Source organism: Protopterus annectens, chromosome 3.part0 (genome assembly GCF_019279795.1).
Source record: "Protopterus annectens isolate FY-2018-M chromosome 3.part0, PAN1.0, whole genome shotgun sequence".
Taxonomy (NCBI): Eukaryota; Metazoa; Chordata; order Ceratodontiformes; family Protopteridae; genus Protopterus; species Protopterus annectens.
Window position 1 is genome coordinate 1249683892 of NC_056731.1, and position 19993 is coordinate 1249703884.

The 19993-nt window shown below is 35.4% G+C and overlaps 1 protein-coding gene across 1 annotated transcript in view; it reads left to right on the forward strand.

Annotated features, from left to right (window-relative positions):
* LOC122797040 (histamine H3 receptor-like) overlaps positions 1 to 19993 on the forward strand; it is a 223934-nt gene that overhangs the window by 48734 nt on the left and 155207 nt on the right. Inside the window, exon 2 of the mRNA XM_044065814.1 lies at positions 13764 to 13930. Within this exon, the coding sequence (XP_043921749.1) occupies positions 13764 to 13930 (167 nt within the window). The remainder of the gene's footprint in view (positions 1 to 13763; positions 13931 to 19993) is intronic.

Sequence of the window (19993 nt, forward strand, 5' to 3'; positions counted from 1 at the left end):
CTATTTACTAGTTTAACTTCTTTTTACTTCCTGTATAACCTGGTGCGTGGCACGCACACCCACTTGCACTTTATATAGAGTGCTAGGCAAGTGTAGACACACCCCTAGCTTAGCTGTGCTAAGCTAGGAACAATCCCGAGCCACAGGGCTCCAATCCACTTACAGCATGCCTGACACACACTCCCATGATGTCACCTATATCCTAGTCTTGCACCCAGCTAGTTATACTCATACACTCTTGGGACCTGCCTCACACCCTGGGAATATATGGGATTCACTAACCTTTCCATCATTTGCCTAGGATTGCCTGCTAATGCATAGTTACATGTCCCACACTGAGCCTACCCCCTTAGCAACCATTACTCACTGGCCAGGTTGTCTTCTGCCTGCCATTAACTTGCATGGCAGAATACTGATTTTAGTTAGAATGCTTATTTTAGGTTTCTTTTCTTATTTTCACCCTGATCCCATTTGCGAGCTTCTGCCCTATGCTTACACAGGTGAGATCGGCGAAAAAAAATAAAAGTTGTTTTTTTTTTTAACAGTTTGCAATGCCAATGGCCTTCTACTTGGTCACTGGCATGCTTCCTCAATGATATGCAGCCTTTATTTGGAGCTGTCATAGCTCCGTTTTGTAGATTGCAGAAATGTACTCGTTTACTAACCAAGTACATTTCTGTACACTGCACTTGTCCTGCACGGAGAGCTGCCAGCTTCCTGGATCACAGATTACCCTCATTTGCATGGTTTTCACCTGCAAATGAAGATAATTTGCATACAGAAGCTCAGACAGTGCAGGATTAGTGGAAGTGCTCATGTGCACATCCTGGGAGCTTGTTCCTGGATCGCACATCGTCCATATTTGCAAAAATAGCCCTTAAACTTATCCTGCATGCTGTAAAGGGCTTCGTAAATCCGGGGGTTAGTGTTAGCCTTTCTTTTTAATCACCTTATCAGTAAATTAATTTTTCTGCCCTGGATTACCTGTTTTCAGCTCTCTAATTCACATAAAGCCCCCTTATATTCTCCTTTCATGCACAAAGGATGCTGACTGTATTTGCTGTGTTTCCTTTGCCTAACACATTCTTTTATCTCTTTCTTTATACATTCTATGACACATTTTCAAGTGCTCCACTTTTATGATATCCACTTCTTCAACATATATTGCCACATGTGCTGTTTCTCAGTATATTAAATCTTATCCTTTGGTGTCAGCTTCATTGATGTGGAGGGATGAAATCTTGAATATGGCCCAAGTGCCAGAGTTTGTCTAATGGCTCAGGCACCTGCTGGTTGCCGGTACAGGGAAAAAAGAATAATAAAGCATGTCTGAGCACATCTTCCATGAAGGGAGCTCTGAGGATATGGCCCAACAGTGCACATACGTGATGGACAGATGCTAATCATAATATCTGTATACTGCTGGCATCTCGGTGCTTTAGAGAGTAGGTTGTATCATTGGTTTGGATAAGTTACATATGAACACCTCCTCCTATGTGGGTTTATGTGTGTGGTTCTTTGTACATGTGGTGAGTGATGTATGCATGAGTCACTGACAACATCTTTGCTGCTTTTTGTGTCTGTATGTGAGAGGCTAGCCTCCAGTGTCAATGTGAAACTACACTCCTCACATACTGTATTCACCTGTTTGAGAATTAAGTGGTTGCCAGTGTACATGAGCCATTTGCTACTTTGCTTCAGGATGCCAATGTCCACCAAGCTGGATATAGAGATAGCAAGAACATGCCAATACATTGTTCCAGGTCCTAATGTCTACTTGAAAAGGATAGAAGTGGGGCATGTTTGCAACTTGATGAGGGGAGGGTGCTTACTTGGTGCAATCAGCAGCTAACCCAACCAGCAATTCTGCCCATTGCCCAAACCAGATGTCATCTGTGCACTAATAGACTTGGGTGTTATAATAAGGTAAGATTGACCTAAGTAATCCTACAAAAATGTGTAAATATTGATCACAGCAGAAACGATTTGCCCTATGAGTAACATGGGACTGAGGTATTTTATTATTAATAGGGGAAATTTCAACTTCTGGTAACTGAGTATACTCAAGGCAGCAGTAACTGCAGCTGTTCAAAGAGCAGTTTTATGCAAAGGTGAGGCTTACATATAATCATGAAAAAGCAAGTTCTGCACTAACTATACACTAAGGCCAATCAGTTAAGCACACAACGAGCTTTCCACTAGCAATTCCCAGCTCAGATAGGTGAATTCAGCCCTCTCCTGACAGAAAAGTGCAGATTTTGACCATCTTAATGTAAAATGACAGGTCTGGAACCCAAATGTTAAAGAATCACAAACAAATGCCTAATACTACCTAAGAAACATTGTATGCAATGTGTTTCAGTGCAGAACAGCAGCCCTTACAGCAGTTTGAAAATGTAACTTCATACTTTAAAGAACTGCTAATAAATAAATAAATAAATAGCACAGTAAACTTCAGTAAACTTAATAAAAATAAGCAATACAATTACAAAATGATACTTTATTTCATTTGTCTTGTGGAATGTAATAGTCTTGCATTTGTAATAATATTAATGAGGATATTACTAGATTTAGTGATGAATTAATAGAATGTGGTTATAAGCATAGAGAGATAAATAGAGGTATACAGGAAGTACAAAGTTTAAGAGCTGATAGGGCCCAACCATATATGTATGGCCCAAGAATGATTCATGAAAATACAATGAAGCGAAAATAACACTAGAATATTCAAACAATGTAGATTGTGCTAGACAAATTATTAGTAAGAATTGGTTTATACTACAAGCTGATACTGAAATCAAGCAAGTAATTGATAATAGACCATGCTATAGTTACAGAAATAAAAATAATTTGTGGAGACTGTTATGTTATACAAACAAGTCTTATGAAGTAGATGTAAGAGGCTTACAAAATGTGGATGATGTAACATTTGTGAAGTGCTAGCATTAGACAATGAGTTCATACATCCCAAGACCAATAAGGTTTATATGTTTAGAGTCTCTGCTAATTGTGCAACCAAGAACATAATCTACTTAGCTACTTGCAATTTACGTAGCTCATTTTATGTAGGGATGACAAATAGGATGTTGAGTGAATGAGTTAGAGAACATCTGCCAGCTATAAGGAACCATGATATAGAAAGCCATGTTTAATTATACACATAGATTCAGATTTAGAGTAATAGAATGTTTGAGATCTAGTCTAAGAGTAGGAGATATGAAAAATTTAACAGAACAACGTAAATTAAGGTGAATTTTGGAACTAGAAGCAGATAGAATCCCTGGTCTTAATGACAGGGCTTCCATTAAACCACACTTAAAAGCTAGACCCTTGAGATGAAATATGTGTTTTATGTGTGAATTATATCAATTGTATATATTATATTTAGTAATGTTTTCTTATATATGCAGTCAGTATGCATTTATATGTATATGTGTGTGTGTGTATATATATATATATATATATATATATATATATATGAGATATTACTTGTAGTTAGAGATGTCAGTTGACTTTAAGATCTTGATTGCTCTAACTGGTTGTTTAATTGAACTGTTTCATATATATATATATATATATATATATATATATATATATATATATATATATATATATAGATATATATATATATATATATATATAGTGATGTGATGAATGGTTTGTAATGGTCTGAGGAAGCATTGTTTGATGTGAAAGCGCTTACCTGATATTGAAATTATATTTTACTGCTTTTAGCCACCTCGTTTTGCATTTTATTTTATTATTTGGTTATTGTTGTGCTATTGAGGTCTACAGTGGCATCATTGTTCATTGGAATATTAATTTGTGTTTTTGCGTTAACACTGTGGAGTATGGCAGAAAGCAGTCAAGTGCAATTGGATTATGTTCCCAAGACAAATGAGAGATTTGTATCCAGCCTGGAGAAGATAATAAGAATGGACAGGAATCCCCTGCTTACTTTTGAGGTAACTACTGAAGAAATTATGAGTGAGCAAGTGCAATATGATGAACAGACAGCATGTAGCTATATTTCTGAATTAGAAAATGACTTGGTTAAATATAAAAAAACTTCAATGGCAAAGACTGCACTTTGAAGTGTGTATTTTGCGTAAAGTTATCCCTAGAGGCTTGAGAGTATTAAATATGCTAGCATCAGGTGATATTTATTTATTTATTTATTTTATTTTACATTTGTTAACCGGGATGGTCCGACTGGATACATGTCCTTTTTCAGCGGAGGCCCGGGGAGAAAAGCTCCAACAGAGTTACATTGATAATTAGGTACAGTAAATGAGCTGAAAGAACTTAACAAAAACATAGGCTATTTACATACAAGTACAAGACTGCCATTACTATTTCTGAGATTACTACAAATGTAACATTAGGAACATATTAGCAAGGACAGTAGGCAGTATAATGACATAGAGTTAGACAGGATACATATTTCTTTATCACAGTATACAAAGTACTTATCATCTTAGCTAGTAGTTTATGTTTTAGTTAATGGCACAGAGCTAGTCTGGGTTTGAGCAAGGACATAGCCAGTGTGACTTGAAGTGGAGTTTTAGACTATTTTGAATTGACTTAGAGAAGTTGCAAGCGTGATGTTATTTGGGAGAGAGTTCCATATTTTACCAGTGGTGTTGGCAAAGAGCGCGTCACCACTTAGGTTGAGAGATTTAGTTGTTTGGACAAGGAGTCTGTTTGCTGAGCGAAGGTAGCTTAGATTGGAGTAGGGAGTCATTAAGTTTTTTAGTGCTGGGGAATTCTCAGGTTGTTTAAGGATTTTGAAGGCCTCTATGAGTTGGGACTGGTGAAGAAGGTGTGGGAATTCTATCCATCCAAGCTTTTTCAGGTTAGTACAGTGGTGTGTTCTGTAGGGTAGGCCTGTAACGAACCTGGCAATGTGATTATAGCAGGATGAGAGCTTGGCCAGATCAGATTTGTTAAGGTGAGTGAGGATAGGAGAGGCATATAGTAGGGTAGAGAAGGTGTGAACGGGCTGTGGCTGCCCTGGCATTCGGGGTAAGGAAGGCTTTAATTCTATATAGGGTCCCAAGTTTCTTGTTGACTGACTTAATGGCTTGGTTGATATGTATATCAAATCTGAGTTTATTGTCAATGTTTACTCCTAATAGCTTTGTATAGGTGTCTGGGGAGATGAAGGTCCCATTATTGGATTTTATAGTGAAGTTTTCAGTCGGAGATCTATTGGTTGGGTAGAAGAGAAGTAACTTGGTTTTGTTTGGATTTAAGATCAGGAGATGGTTGGCAAGCTAGTTTTCAACTTTGGTGAAGCTATGTTGGGTGGTAGTTAGTAGATTTGCAAGAGAGGCATTGGAACATATTATAGTCAAGTCATCTGCATATTGAATGCAGGTGGCTTCAGGGATGACTGTTTGGATGTCGTTTATGAAGACTGAAAAGAGGAGAGGTCCTAATATGGAACCTTGAGGAACTCCTATAGTATTTGGTAGTAGGCAGGAGAGCTTGTTTTGCCACATTACTGCTTGTTGTCTCCCAGTGAGGTAAGCTTGAAACCAGTCAAGGGCTGGAGTATCTAGATACAGGGTTTTTAAAGTATATAGAAGTAACTGATGGTTTACCATATTGAAGGCTTTCAAAAGGTCCAGGAAGAGAGCGGAGGATATTTTTTTATTATTCCGGTTAAGATTAATGTTTTCAGTAAAAGAGAGGAGGGCAGTGGTTGTACTATGATGGGGTCTGAATCCATGTTGAGAGTCTGTGAGTAGTTTATTTTGGGTTAGATAGAGCATTAGTTGGTTGTGCATGCACTTTTCCATAATTTTGGCAAGTGGTGATAGTATGGCTATAGGTCTATAGTTTCATAGTTCTGTGGATGAACCTCCTTTGTGGAATGGAATAACATAGGATATTTTCCAAATTGAGGGGATTGAGGCCTCGGTTATGGTTCTGTTAATTAGGACTGAGATAGGGTAGGCTATGACATCTGCAGCAATTTGCAGGTATTCAGCCGGCAGAAGATCGGCTGAAAGGGTGGTTGGCTTCAGTTTTTTCAAAAGGGATCTGATAAAGGATCTGGACACTGGCTGGAAGTTAAAAGAGAGTGGTGAGTCGGGTATAGTGTTTATAGAAGTGTGGGGAGGAGAAAGTTGGTTAGCTAATGACTGGATGGTTTCTGTGAAGAAAGTATTGAATGAATTGGCTATATCTTCTTGGCTCTTGTCAGATAATGTTCCTGGGGTTGGAGTAGTGGATTTGCCTGGTTGGAGAAGTTTATTTATGCCTGCCCAGTACTTTTGAGGGTTATTCTGATGTTTATGTTGCAGATTGTAGAAGTAATTTTTCTTATCTAGTATGATGGCTTTTTTAGTCTCATTTCTAAGTTGTTGGAATTTGATACGATCTAGTGGTAGTTTGGTAGTGCGCCATTTATCCCACGCTTTGTCTCTAGTTGTTATTTTGGTTTTGGTGTCTGTTGTTAGCCAGGGTGCTAGTTGAGTTTTAATTCTTATTGAGTGTTTAGGGGCATGTGAGTCAAGTATAGTAAGGAATGAATTGTTAAATGATGGCACTGCCTCATCAAGGGGAAGGAACTTTAGTTTTGTCCAGTTACATGATTTGAGTTCAAGTTGAAATTTAGTTGGGTCAAAGTTTTTCTTGGATCTGATAGACCTATAAATAGGTAAGCTTGTACAATTAATTTTGTCTTTCATGATGTATGTGAGCAGGTGATCACTAAGATCATTAGGGAGAGTTCCAGACATATAGTTCTGGGGATGACTGTTGGTGAGTATCCAGTCTAGTATACTCTCTTTTTGGTTATTGTTACCTGTACGTGTGGCAGATGATATTATCTGAGAGAATCCATGTAGGTTAACAGGGATGGGGTTGGACTGTGCTGTGCATTGGTTCCAGTCAATATTAACATCGCCCAGGACAATGGTTTCTTGAGGGTAGTTGTTGGCTATCCAATGTAGAATGACCTCTAGTGTTTCTACATTGTTCCCAGGGGGAATATAGGTGACAATTAGGTTAATGCCCTTATGATTATTCAGTAGAATTTTTAGAGCTAGTATTTCAGCGTTAGAGATCTGGGGTGGTTGTATAGGGTTAGTTATGATGTTAAGTGTGCTATTATATAAGATGGCTATTCCACCTCCTCTTTTCTTTACTCTATCTGCCCTAAGTATATTGTAACCAGGAGGCAGGATCTCATTGTCTTTGGTTGATGGCCGGAGCCATGTTTCAGATAGACACATTATGTTGGGGAGGTATGTGGCTAGTACAGCATGCAGGCTATGTATCTTATTGTTTAGGCTTCTAATGTTTAAGTGGCATATTAGGAGGGAGTTGACCAGTCGGTGGGAGAGTGGTGGGCTGGTAGGATTTTGAGTTAAGGTTGGGCCTGGATTAGGATGGATGTCCCCATCTTTGGTTATGTTTTTTCTTAGCTACGCTAGTCTAATAACTTTGAATAATAGTTTTAGTTCATATTTGGATTTTGGTGTTGATTGGAGTGGTTTTTTTAGAAGCAAGTGGTTGGAATTTATAATTTTTGGGGTAGTGTAGTAGTGGGCAAGTTCAGCAGTCAGTGGAGGTAGTGTGCTCTTGGTTTGGCATTTTGGATAAGAGAAACCTACGAATGTGAGATTTTCATAGTTAGTAAGAAAGTATGGCAGAATTAAGAGTGGTAAGATAAGAGGAAGGAGTTTATAATTATTTATAGACATGTTATATGTCATCAATGGGTGGGGTCAATGTGCTTCAGAGGAATAGTAGTGGTTAAACAGTAAAGTGGTGGGGGGGAGGAAATTGGAGAGGAAGTTATGTAGGTTGGAGAGGAAGTAGGGGTGTGGCCTAGTGGCTATAAATGTAGACACAGTGGGGGCGGGTGGGATAAGGGGGCAGGGAGGGGAGCAAAGCGAGCCCGAGTGTAGCGAGGGCGAAGCGGAGTGGGGCTAACCCAGTCCCAGTTTTTGCTCCTATGAGTGGGGTAAATAGTCTGATAGTGTAAGTAAGCAGATTGGAGTATGGCTTGAAATTCAACATAAACATATACAGTTGTAAAATGTCTAATACAATTCAACATAAATAGGCATTTACAGTTGTAAAACACTTACTGGAGAGACACTGAGCCTTCATGGGGCCTGTAGCAGAGTGGATTGTAGTTTTACAAATGGTGCCTGCCACAGGTAATATTTATTAACTCTGGGATTGTCTTAAGGTAATAAACAGGGAAGGGGAGGGGAGAACAAGGGTGTGAGCAGGCAGTTCTTTGTACTGCTGCTAATGAGCCAAAGCAAGACAAGTATGTGTTAAGAACAATCACAATTGACCAAGGACTGCTCTGAAACTGTAAGTCTTGTCTTAATTTCTCAGGTGGAAAACCAGGATAGCCTTGTATCAGTAGGCTACTGTGGTATAGTTTAAACAAACACACAGTATTGATCAGTTATTGATACTATTTGCTAACAGAAGGGAATAAGAGAAAGTGGAAGATGTGTGTGTGTGTGTGGTGGTGGTGGTGGTGGTGGTGGGGGCTGCTTACAGCCAAAGCACAGTGCTCTCCAGGGGAAAATGAAGATTGGCTCAAACAGTTAGACACATACTCAAAGTTAGCTGTAGCTGTTTGCAGACAGTTCAGACCCGGACTGCACTTTTCTTATAGGAATGTTAAAGGGGGTACCGGAGTTGAATACTTAAGAGTGGTGTTAGGTTCAAAGTTAGCTGTAGCTGTTTGCAGACAGTTCAGACCCGGACTGCACTTTTCTTATAGGAATGTTAAAGGTGGTACCGGAGTTGAATACTTAAGAGTGGTGTTAGGTTCAAAGTTAGCTGTAGCTGTTTGCAGACAGTTCAGACCCGGACTGCACTTTTCTTATAGGAATGTTAAAGGTGGTGATATATATCCAGAATTGCTTAAGTATTGGCAAAAACTAAATATAGAAACAAGCATTAAATATATGCAGCTGCTCATAGACTTTCATAAACCCATGGAAGAGTAGCTGCTGCAAGAAATACATCAGAAACAAATGTACCTTAAAAATATTATGCCAGCAACTATTTTTGAAAGAACAATGACAAATGTATGTGATTATGTGCAATCTGTTGAACATCAACTTATTTCTACTAAAAAGAAGAAACTAGATAGAGACATAACATATTTCTTGAATGGTCATGTTTTTACATGGCCTAAGAACCAAAATAATGCATTTCAAAGACGAAATCATGTTCGTAAAGCTGTGAGTGATGAAATTAATACTGTTCATTTAAGTGGCACTAGAACTGAAGCAGATGTTATGGAGGACATGAACGATAAGCAGATGGAAGAACAAACATCCAATGGATCGAAGGATCAGGTCTCTCAAGTGGAGAGATCAATTAATTATGTGGCGTTGAACACTATAGACACTCTGCAAATGAATAATAGACCAAAAGCTCAGAAAGTTGTCCGAAGGAAAGAAAATAAAGACCAACAGTTTTTTTCATCTCCATCCCTGCCAATTCAACAAATGGACTATTCCCAACATCACCATTCAGTGAGCAGGGGAAGGAGGTGCAGGTTAACATCACGAGAGAGGGACACAAACCACAGCATAAAAAAGATGTGGCAGAAATGGCCGTTCAACGGTCATTAGTTTATAATTTATCTACCAAACAATTAACTGAAAATGAAATGGGTTTGCTGTAAAGAGGACTTTCATTTATACCAGCTACAGGTATGGACATTACCAATAACAATTTGGACATTAAATTATTTGCATGAAATGCAATGCTTAAAACAATGTTTAAAAGTTCAGAAACGTCATGTAATAATTTCAAAAAGCCTAGCATGCTTGTTCCTGACGAAAGCATCTCTTGAGACGTTCTGCAATGTTTGCGAAGCTGAATTAAGGCAATTAGCAACATGCAAAGATAACACTAGTTGCAAAAGATTTTATAATTTAAATGTTGGTGAAAAAGAAGCATTAGATAGATTAATTAATGATTCTACCATTACTATCCACCCAGCGGATAAAGGGGGTGGGATAGTTGTATATGATACGGAAAAATATGATGAAGCAATGTTTTCTATGTTAAATGATCAGGGTGTGTATAAAAAGGTTTCTTTGATGCAAATAGAGCTTTTATGTGAACACATTTATAAATCCCTCAATGATTGTTTTCTGAGTAACATTATAACTAAAGAAGTACTTGATTATTTTATGATGCATCCCTTAGTACCTATAATCCAAGGCCAACCCAAAATACACAAACATAGTACAGAACCACCTTTAGGGCCAATAGTGGCAGGCCAAGGATGGGAACTCAACCCATTTCTATTTATGTTGAAAATAATTTAAGACCAGCATTAGCAAAGTCGGTGAATGTGATATGCGACACTAAATAATTTATTTATGTTTTGCATGCAGCAGTAACAGGAAAGCATGAGGTATTAATGGGAAGTTTTTTTGTAGCTCTCGATGTAAGTTCTTTATTTACAGTTATACCCCATTTGTATGGTATAAAAGCTGTCAATAGCTATTTAAGGTCTGGTAATATATATAGTCAAAATAAAATTGACTTGATATGCATGCTATTGAAGATGGTTTTGGACAATGTAATTTTGTTCAAAGATACCTACTTTTTACAACTACTTGGCGTAGCTATGGGCACTTTGTGTGCCAATAGCTATGCCAATATAGTTCTAGCATACTGGGAAGAGAAGTATGTGTTAAGTCATAGGGACTATTCTCAATACATTTTTCTATACAAGAGATTTGTAGATGACTTGGTACTGATTTGGACAGGAAGTATAGAGCTGCTACATCAATTTTTGCCATATATAAATACCACTACTGACTTCTTAAAATGTACGTACACTATCTCTAATACACAAATTGAGTTTCTTGACACTACTATTAAGAAAAATGCATGTGGTTATTTCTCTACAGAATTCCATAGGAAAACATTCCACAAAAATAATATATTATATAGAGACAGCATGCATCCTTCTCACATATATAAAATATTATCAAGCGACAAGCCATGCATATTTCTAGATTAGACAATGAAGAAGCCAAATTTAATGATGATATTACTAGATTTAGTGATTAATTAATAGAATGTGGTTATAAGCATGGAGAGATAAATAGAGGTATACAGGAAGTACAATGTTTGAGAGCTGATAGGGCCCAACCATATATCTATGGCCCAAGAATGATTCATGACAATACATCTAGAACTAATCATAGTAACAATGAAGTGAAAATAACATTAGAATATTCAAACAATGTAGATTTTGTTACACAAACTATTAATAAGAATTGGTTTATACTACAAGCTGATACTGAAATCAAGCAAGTAATTGAAAAAAGACCATGCTATAGTTATGGAAATAAAAAGAATTTGAGGAGACTGTTATGTTATGCAAATAAGTCTTATGAAGTAGATGTAAGAGGCTTACAAACATGTGAATGCTGTAACATTTGTGAAGTGTTAGCATTAGACAATACATCCCAAGACCAATAAGGTTTATAAGTTTAGAGTCTCTGCTAATTGTGCAACCAAGATCATAATCTACTTAGCTACTTGCAATTTACGTAGCTCATTTTATGTAGAGATGACAAATACAATGTTGAGGGAATGAGTTAGAGAACATCTGCCAGCTATAAGGAGCCATGATATAGAAAGAAGTGTACTTGCTAAACACTCAGCCATGTTTAATTATCAACATAGATTCAGTTTTAGAGTCATAGAATGTTTAAGGTCTAGTCTAAGATTAAGAGATTTGAAGAATTTAACAGAACAATGTGAATTAAGAAGGATTTTGGAAATGGAAGCAGATATAATCCCTGGTGTTAATGACAGGGTTTCCATTAAACCAAACTTAAAAGCTAGACCCTTGTGTGCATTACATGAATTGTATATGTTATATTTAGTAATTGTCTTCTTATATATGCAGTCAATATGCATTTATATGTATATGAATTACTGTTTTAAACGGATATATGTGATTTTTTTATGTGTGTGTGTGTATATATATATATATATATATATATATATATATATGTATATATATATATATATATATATATATATATGAGATATTACTTGTAGATAGATATGTGAGTTGACTTTAAGATCTTGATTGCTCTAATTGATTGTATAATTGATGAACTGTTTCATATATATAAATATAGAGTGATGTGATGAATGATTTGTAATGGTCTGAGGAAGCATCGTTTGATGTGAAAGCACTTACATGGTATTAAAATTATATTTTACTGCTTTTAGCCACCTCACTTTGCATTTTATTTTATTATTGGTTATTGTTGTACTATTGAGGTCCACAGTGGCATTATTGTTCATTGAAATGCTTAATACTACCTAAGAAACATTGCATACAATGTATTTCAGTACAGAACAGCAGCCCTTACAGCAGTTTGAAAATGTAACTTCATAGTTTAAAGAACCGTTAATAAATAAATAAATAAATAAATAAATAGCACAGTAAACTTGATAAAAATAAGCAATGCAAGTACAAAATGATAATTTAATTTGTATTATGGAACTTAATTGTCTTGTATTTATAAATTAGCTTGATTTGATTATCTGTAAGCTTGGTACCAAGACATCAGAACCGAGTTAATTTTTATAATAATTTAAGAAATGACATCCCAGCATTTCCTCTTTTTGTTCATACAAATAGTGTCTTGGATTATTTGATTGCTTCATTTATGCATATAAGGTGTGGAAGAACATGTGAAGCATAAAACAAAAATAAAAATTGCTCTATGCAGGGTGGCAAGCCTCCTTGAACCCCCACACCCCCTGCTACTTAAATATACCACTTCCGCGATCGCATGTCAGTGCAACACATTGCGGAAATGGAAGATTTCCATTTCTTACACTGTAGTGCAATCTTGGAGTTGGTATATTTAAGTAGCGGTGGGGTGTGGAGGGTGTGGTGGGGGTTTGCCCCCCTGCTTATACCCTTTATGTTATTTTTCCCCATTGAAAATGCCATTGGCATCACTTCAAACTTTTAATAGTTTGATCACTTGAGTTTGATTAAGTGATTCGAACTATTAAATGTCTGATGATGTGATATAGACCCGGATTTCTGTTCCTTTTTCTTAAATTAGGGAAAGACATGATAATCATGGTGCAACACCTGGTAAATGTGATGTGTTCTGAATATCTGGCATTGTGAAGCTCTATGGAAATGCTCTATCATTTCCTTATTCATTCTGCAATTACTCACTTAATTCAGTGTGGGATCACTGATGAGATGAAGCATAATTTGGAATACAAAGGGCACAAGATAGACAAACTAATTCTGACCAAGGTGTCAGCCTACTAGATGATATGCATACTGACTCATACATGGTATGTGCACCTATGGGTAAAGTTCAGAACAATTATTCTCCTATAGCACACAGCAGTCAGCAAAACTTTAGATATATACAGGGAGGCAGACAATCCGCAGATGCTACCTCACCAAAGAAACATATTGGTAATCCAGGCAATGTGAGTCATGTCTGCTAACTTCTGTACCACTGTGTTACCTATATCTTCTTTGAAGAACACTAGAAGAATAATTCTTTATTGACTATCTTAGTAAAAATAGTGGTATAAACACAGCTGCACATAAGGGTTGTCATACTTTTTTATCTCAAAAAGTAAGCAAAAAACAGACTTAATTTGAATAAAACTCCCCTGCATAATATTACTCTGGAATGCATTTGTATTTCCAATCTTAAATGACTTAGCAAGTAATGTTTATTTCTTTGTAGGTGTAGTCTCCATTCCATTCTATATACCTTATGGGTTGCATGGAACTTGGATGCTTGGAAAAGAGCTTTGCAAATTGTGGCTGCTAATCGATTATACTGCCTGTGCAGTTTCAGTTTTTAACATTGTCCTTATCAGTTATGACCGATACCTCTCTGTCACTAAACCAGTAAGTATTATATCTAAATGTAGTTAACATTACTACTTGCTTTGCAAAAAAATCATAAGGTAATACAATTTTCAGGAAATTTTCTGAAATATAGATTATGTTTATGTTTGCTTTTCACATTAACATTGCAAAAAACAACAACAGTTCTTACATAATTTACTGAGAAAATAAGATTTTATGAAGTTATTTATATTTCAGTATAGATCTTCCAAATGTTTGCATACTGTAATATAGACATTAGGAAAAAACAAACAGAATTCCTATGCAGTCTATCAGTGACAACGGCAGTGTCAATGACTCCATAGATAGAATGCACACCTTTTGTGCTGTCAGTGCTAGAAATTCAGAAGGGGGTGAGTTCTATTCCATCACTTGATGACTGGATTAATGTTCCATTATAAAGATGTAAGTACAGCATTATGGGTTGTTGTTCTCCTGAATATGCTGTCCTTTGGATGATATATTAAGCGAAGGTCCCAACTACCTGAGTGGGTGGTAACCCAGATGAATAAGTATCTCATTGCACTTACAGAAAACAACAGAGTTTATATTAATTTTATTGCAATGACTTTCTAAATGTATATACACATCACATCCCAGGATTTTATTGATAAACAATGTTATTAAGCAAAAAAGAAAATATCCAAAAAAGTACATTCCATATCCCAAAGTTTGTTATATAACACCTTAGTAAACCAGGCACACCACATTCTTCAAAAGACAAACATTCATGTAAGGCTGCCATTTAAGGTCAGATAACTATTCCCACCCCATAAGAAACTTAATCACAATTTATGTCATTACAGAGACATGCAAATTATGATCATATTTTAAATACCCCTGAAAAGAAAATACTCAGAAGCTTTATTTCAAATTTCTTTGCTGCTAGCCAAAAGTGAGTTTCATAGCTTCCTAATAAGAATATAAATGTTTTCAACAGTTCTACCTTTTTTTCATAATGCATACTGAATGACTTACATTTTAGAATGCTACTCAACAAGACTTCTAAAGTTATATCTCATTGTTCATAAATAAAATTTTTAGAACCAAATTATATTGCTAGTAAGGAAAATATCTTTTGAAAAGAAAAATCTCTCTGTCTCTCCTTGTAAAGCTATAGCAAATACTCTTCAAATAACCTACTGTAAAAAATGCAATGCCCCTCTAGTATATCTAATAAAAAATTCCCAAATATAACAGCATATAATAAGATAACATTCATATATATCATTAATGCAGAAAGTGTTAATTTTATTGTAAACATTGGCATATTGACTTGCTTTACTCCTATAACTGGAAATAAAACAAATAAAATTGTACTTAATGCGTTGTGTTATACCTGCCTGTATATCTATAAATTTACCAGAGATACATTAACACATGGTTTTCCCTAAGAATTTTCATTAATCTAATTGCCAGCTTCATGCTGAAATCCAAGCTGGTAAAACATGCAACAATCATTCATATGAGAAACAGATCTATACGCTTTTTCTGTATACAACCTGCACATAATTTAATGTTCTACTTTACAATATATTCTTCTCATATACTTGCAAACTACAATATTCCTGATATACCCAAATTAACAGTTAAACCCCATATTTTCTAAGTAAATAAACTGAAATTAGATTTTATTGAAACATATAAGCCAATAATTTAAAATCACAACTAAGCAAGGAGACCGCTCTCCAATTATCGCGATCCTCTTTTTGCAAACCAAAAATACATAAAAGTTTGGTTAACCCTCCTGGCCAGCCTATTGTATATGCCTGTAACTATTTTACTCACAATATAGCATGTTTTTTACATCAGTTTTTGCTAAAGAAGGTGGTGCAACTACCCTTATACATCAAAGATAGTTTTGACTTTTTAGCGAGAGTAAGAATGATACCATGGCAAAAGCGGACGTATTTCATAGTGATTGAAGTAGTTAGTCTATACACAAGCATAAGACATAAAGATGGCATAGAAGCTATAGAGTTTTTTTTCTAGAAAATAGCCAGAGTACACAATATATTGTGGAATTGACATTATTTTATCTTGAGAACAATATATTTGAATTTGATGTTTTTCTTTATCAACAAAAATGCGGAACAGCTATGGGGGCAGCTTTTGCCCCACATATCTCAATTTATTTATGGGTCTCTATGAAAATCTGTATGTGTATAGAAACATTTTTTTTTACAGAGCATGTCATACACTATTTTACATACATAGACAATCTGATCTTTATATGTAAAGGAGGATTTGAAAAAGTGGAGAAATGTATTCAAGATCTACAAACTAATAGGCTTGAGATCAAATGTGATGGGTTGCAGAAAGGCAACATGGTGAACTATTTGGATATCACTATGGAAGGTAATGTGAATGGTAAATTAAAAATTAAAATATATAGAAAAATGGGACAGCCCAGCCATATGTTACATGGCACAAGTTGCCAACCCCACATAAATTACATCTATTCCTTATGGAGAGTTAGGATCAGATGCCTATGTAGTGATTTTAGAGATAGTGAAAGGGAAATTAACAGCACAGTAGACATGTACATACAAAGAGGTTATGATCAAGAGAATGTATGGAAGGGGTATTCTGGAATGATGGTTAGACAAACATGCAGAGCATTAGGACAAGGAGACAGGAAAGGGACATCAAAGGAAGAAAAGAAAAAAATTATATTTTGTGTCTAAATACACACTTTTTTCTGATAAATTGGAGAAACTAGTAAAGTATTGTTGGTCTTATATACAAAAAGAAAAGACCTTTTTAAAAGTAGTTAAGTTTTTCATATAAAAGGGATAGAAGCCTGAAAGATATTTTAGTACATGCAAAGTATAGAAGACCAAGAGAAATTGGAGAGGAAATATTTATTAATGTAGGGACCATACCATGTGGTAATTGCACAATGTGTCAGTATATACTTAATAGTTTTCAAAATATAAATGGAAAAAGTTTGACAAAAAAGGTAGTTTTATTTGCAATAGTGAAATAATTATTTATGGTTTGAAGTGCCCATGTGGATTGTTTTATATCGGGGAAAGTAAAAGAAGCTTTGCTGTTAGATTAAAAGAACATGTGAGGGACATTAGAAAAGAAAAATTGCAAAGTTCCTTAGCTATAGACTTTAAGGGATATCATAATGGAGATCTCCAGGGCCTGCAAGCAACAATTTTGGAACAGATACATAATGAGTTTAACACTCCTGAAGGAATTAAGGAATATCTGAGAAAGAATGAAGCAGTATTTATTTTAAAATATGATGCATTATATCCCAGGGGACTCAACAGGGAGTTTTCCTGCAAGTATTTGGTCTGATATGCCTTTAAAAAATAACAATTAACAGTTTTATAAAGTTTTAATCGACTGATTGTTTAATGAATAGTGTAAGTGTATTTAAATGTGTGTAAATTGAGAACAATATTTACTCTGAAAAGATGATTTGGAGCCAAAGCACCAGAGAAATGCAAATTTGTTGTACGTAAACAACGGAGTTTTTTATTTTAATAAAATATTATTTTTGTATCTGCAACTGAACGGATTAATTTGGCTTGATTTCTATTGTGTGGTTTATAATAAGATCCTCCTTTTCTTTACCTCCCTGTATTAATGGAACACCCATTCATTAATGACTTTATCTAGCAAACGTGTCTACTAGTTTTCTAACATTTTACAGTGAAACTAAGGTATCCTACCTTCTCCTGAGAAGGACTTAGCTTGTACCCTCTTACGGGTTATTTTAAATTCCAGTACAATACTATCTACAAGGCAATTCCTGTTTGCAAAGAATTGTCACCTACATTTTTAATATTTATCATCTAATAAAATTTTACCTATTGTAGTAGTCGAGACATATCTTTAACTATAATCCCATCTTTACTAATAACCCAGCCATCTTATTATGTAACAGAAATTGGTGATACCACTTCTTTGACCCAGTTTTTTATATTTCAGATGATATAACCCAGAAGCGTACTGTTTTGCTTTATATTCCTGTAACTTATTTTTATTTTATTTAACCTTTGTTTACCATGAAAGTCTGACTTGGAATAAAGCTAATTTTCAGAGAAGGCTTGGGGAGAAACATTCCAGACACATGCCTTTGAAATGTGGGAGGAAACTGGAGCACCCTCACACATACGCAGGGAGGACATGCAGAGTTCACACAGATGGCACCCCAGCCAAGAATCAAACCGGAGAACCTCTTGCTGTGATGCAACAAACACTACTGTTGCACCACTGCGGCATCTGCTATTTACTACGAAAAGTATTTTTTCTAAAACAGGTTGGTCATGTTTCCATAATATAATCTAATGGTGTTATAATGCTTCAATTTTCCCTCTAGTCAAATGTCGTTTACATTAATATTTGTTTTCTTTAAAGAAAAATTGCATTCTACCCTAATATAAGCAAATTTTAAACCCTTTATGCTCTATCCAAACTCCATTCATTTACTGATTTTTTTGATATTGCAAGAAAATGCGTCTTTATGCTCTATGCAAACTCCACTCATGTATGGATTCATTTGATATTGCTAGAAAATACTTTCATAGGTAGAATATTAAGATATCAGTCTGCACTCTATTACAAGCCTAGCCAATATCTTGAGGTCAGAATCAAATTCTGTACCTTGTGTTTGTCAGGGAAAGACCTTAACCATTAGGCCAGCAATTAATAACCACCAGAAACTTGGATAATTAACTTTTCCTGTCTCTAAACAAGTCCATAATGCCTTATGATCTGAAAAAAATCCCTACAATCTCACTTTCAACAATTACTTGAGAATATATAATATATTCATGTTGTAAAATTATTCAGTTTATAAATGTATCTGTTTGGGCCTCTTGAATAAAGAGAACTCATTCTATGTAAATCCATACATTTTCTTAAATCAACATCTTCGACTTTCTTTCATTTTCTCATTTTCTCTGTCCACAAAGTAAAATTAAAGTCCTCTCACCAATTCATTATCCAGTTGAAATTCAACCAAATTTTCAAAGTATCACACAACTATTTTTTCTTTTAGTGGGACTAGTATTTGCATAAAAAATGTTGTCTATCTATGTTTTCGATAAGTGGCATCGAAAATTAATACCCGTCTTTGATATAATGCATTAAAATGTGATAATTTAATCAGCACAAAATGACCAGTGCACCCTACCACTTAAATATGCATTTAAACAATTTAAGTCTGTGAAAGAAACTCTTTGGACATGTTGTAAAAAAAAAAACAATGTCACAATGGATTGTTTTGCCCATTGGACCACGCCTCATCTACTAACAGGGTTAATCCAACTATTCACATTGAGTGTTAACATTTTCATGTTTAGGACCTCTCTCTTCCTTTAAACTGTGATTTCCCCTTAGTTTTTCTCCCACTTTTTAAACTTGGGTTTGAATGCCATTCATCTTTACCCCTTTTACTAAAAGTGTTTTTCGTATTGGAATACATATCCATTTTTAATTTTGACACACATTTTGTAGCAGACTTCTCAAAATGGTTCATTCAACCTCAGGTTGATGGTTATGTTCATAGGTTCATGGGTAAATATTAGGCTAATTGCTTGAATGGGTGTTTTAAGCCTAGTTGAGAATATGAGGTCAGAATCAAACTCTGTACTTTGTGTCTGTTTGACAAAAACTTTAACCATTATGCCAAACCCACTCCCTTAAAACAGACTTATCATGAGCAACAGTAAACTACTCTTCCCTTGAAACTCACATTTATTTATTTATATTTGTTTAACTGGGTAGTGCACTGATCAATATTGACCAATTTCAGGCTCAGTCTGGGTGAAATACATAACATTTCACAAACAAAAATACAGAAATATAATAGAATTGTTCAGTCTAACTACAAAAAAATGTGTATATACATTCTAGTGAGCAATTCATTGAAAAATGTATTGAAACCCACAATGGTTAAATACTAGTCAATCAGTATGAAGGCTACTACAAGCTGTCTAATAACCCAAATTCAGAATCAAACTCTGTTTCTTGCGTCTATGAGATGAAAATTCTAGCCATTATGTCAAAATTCTCCTCCAAAATTGGAATACCTTTGATCCA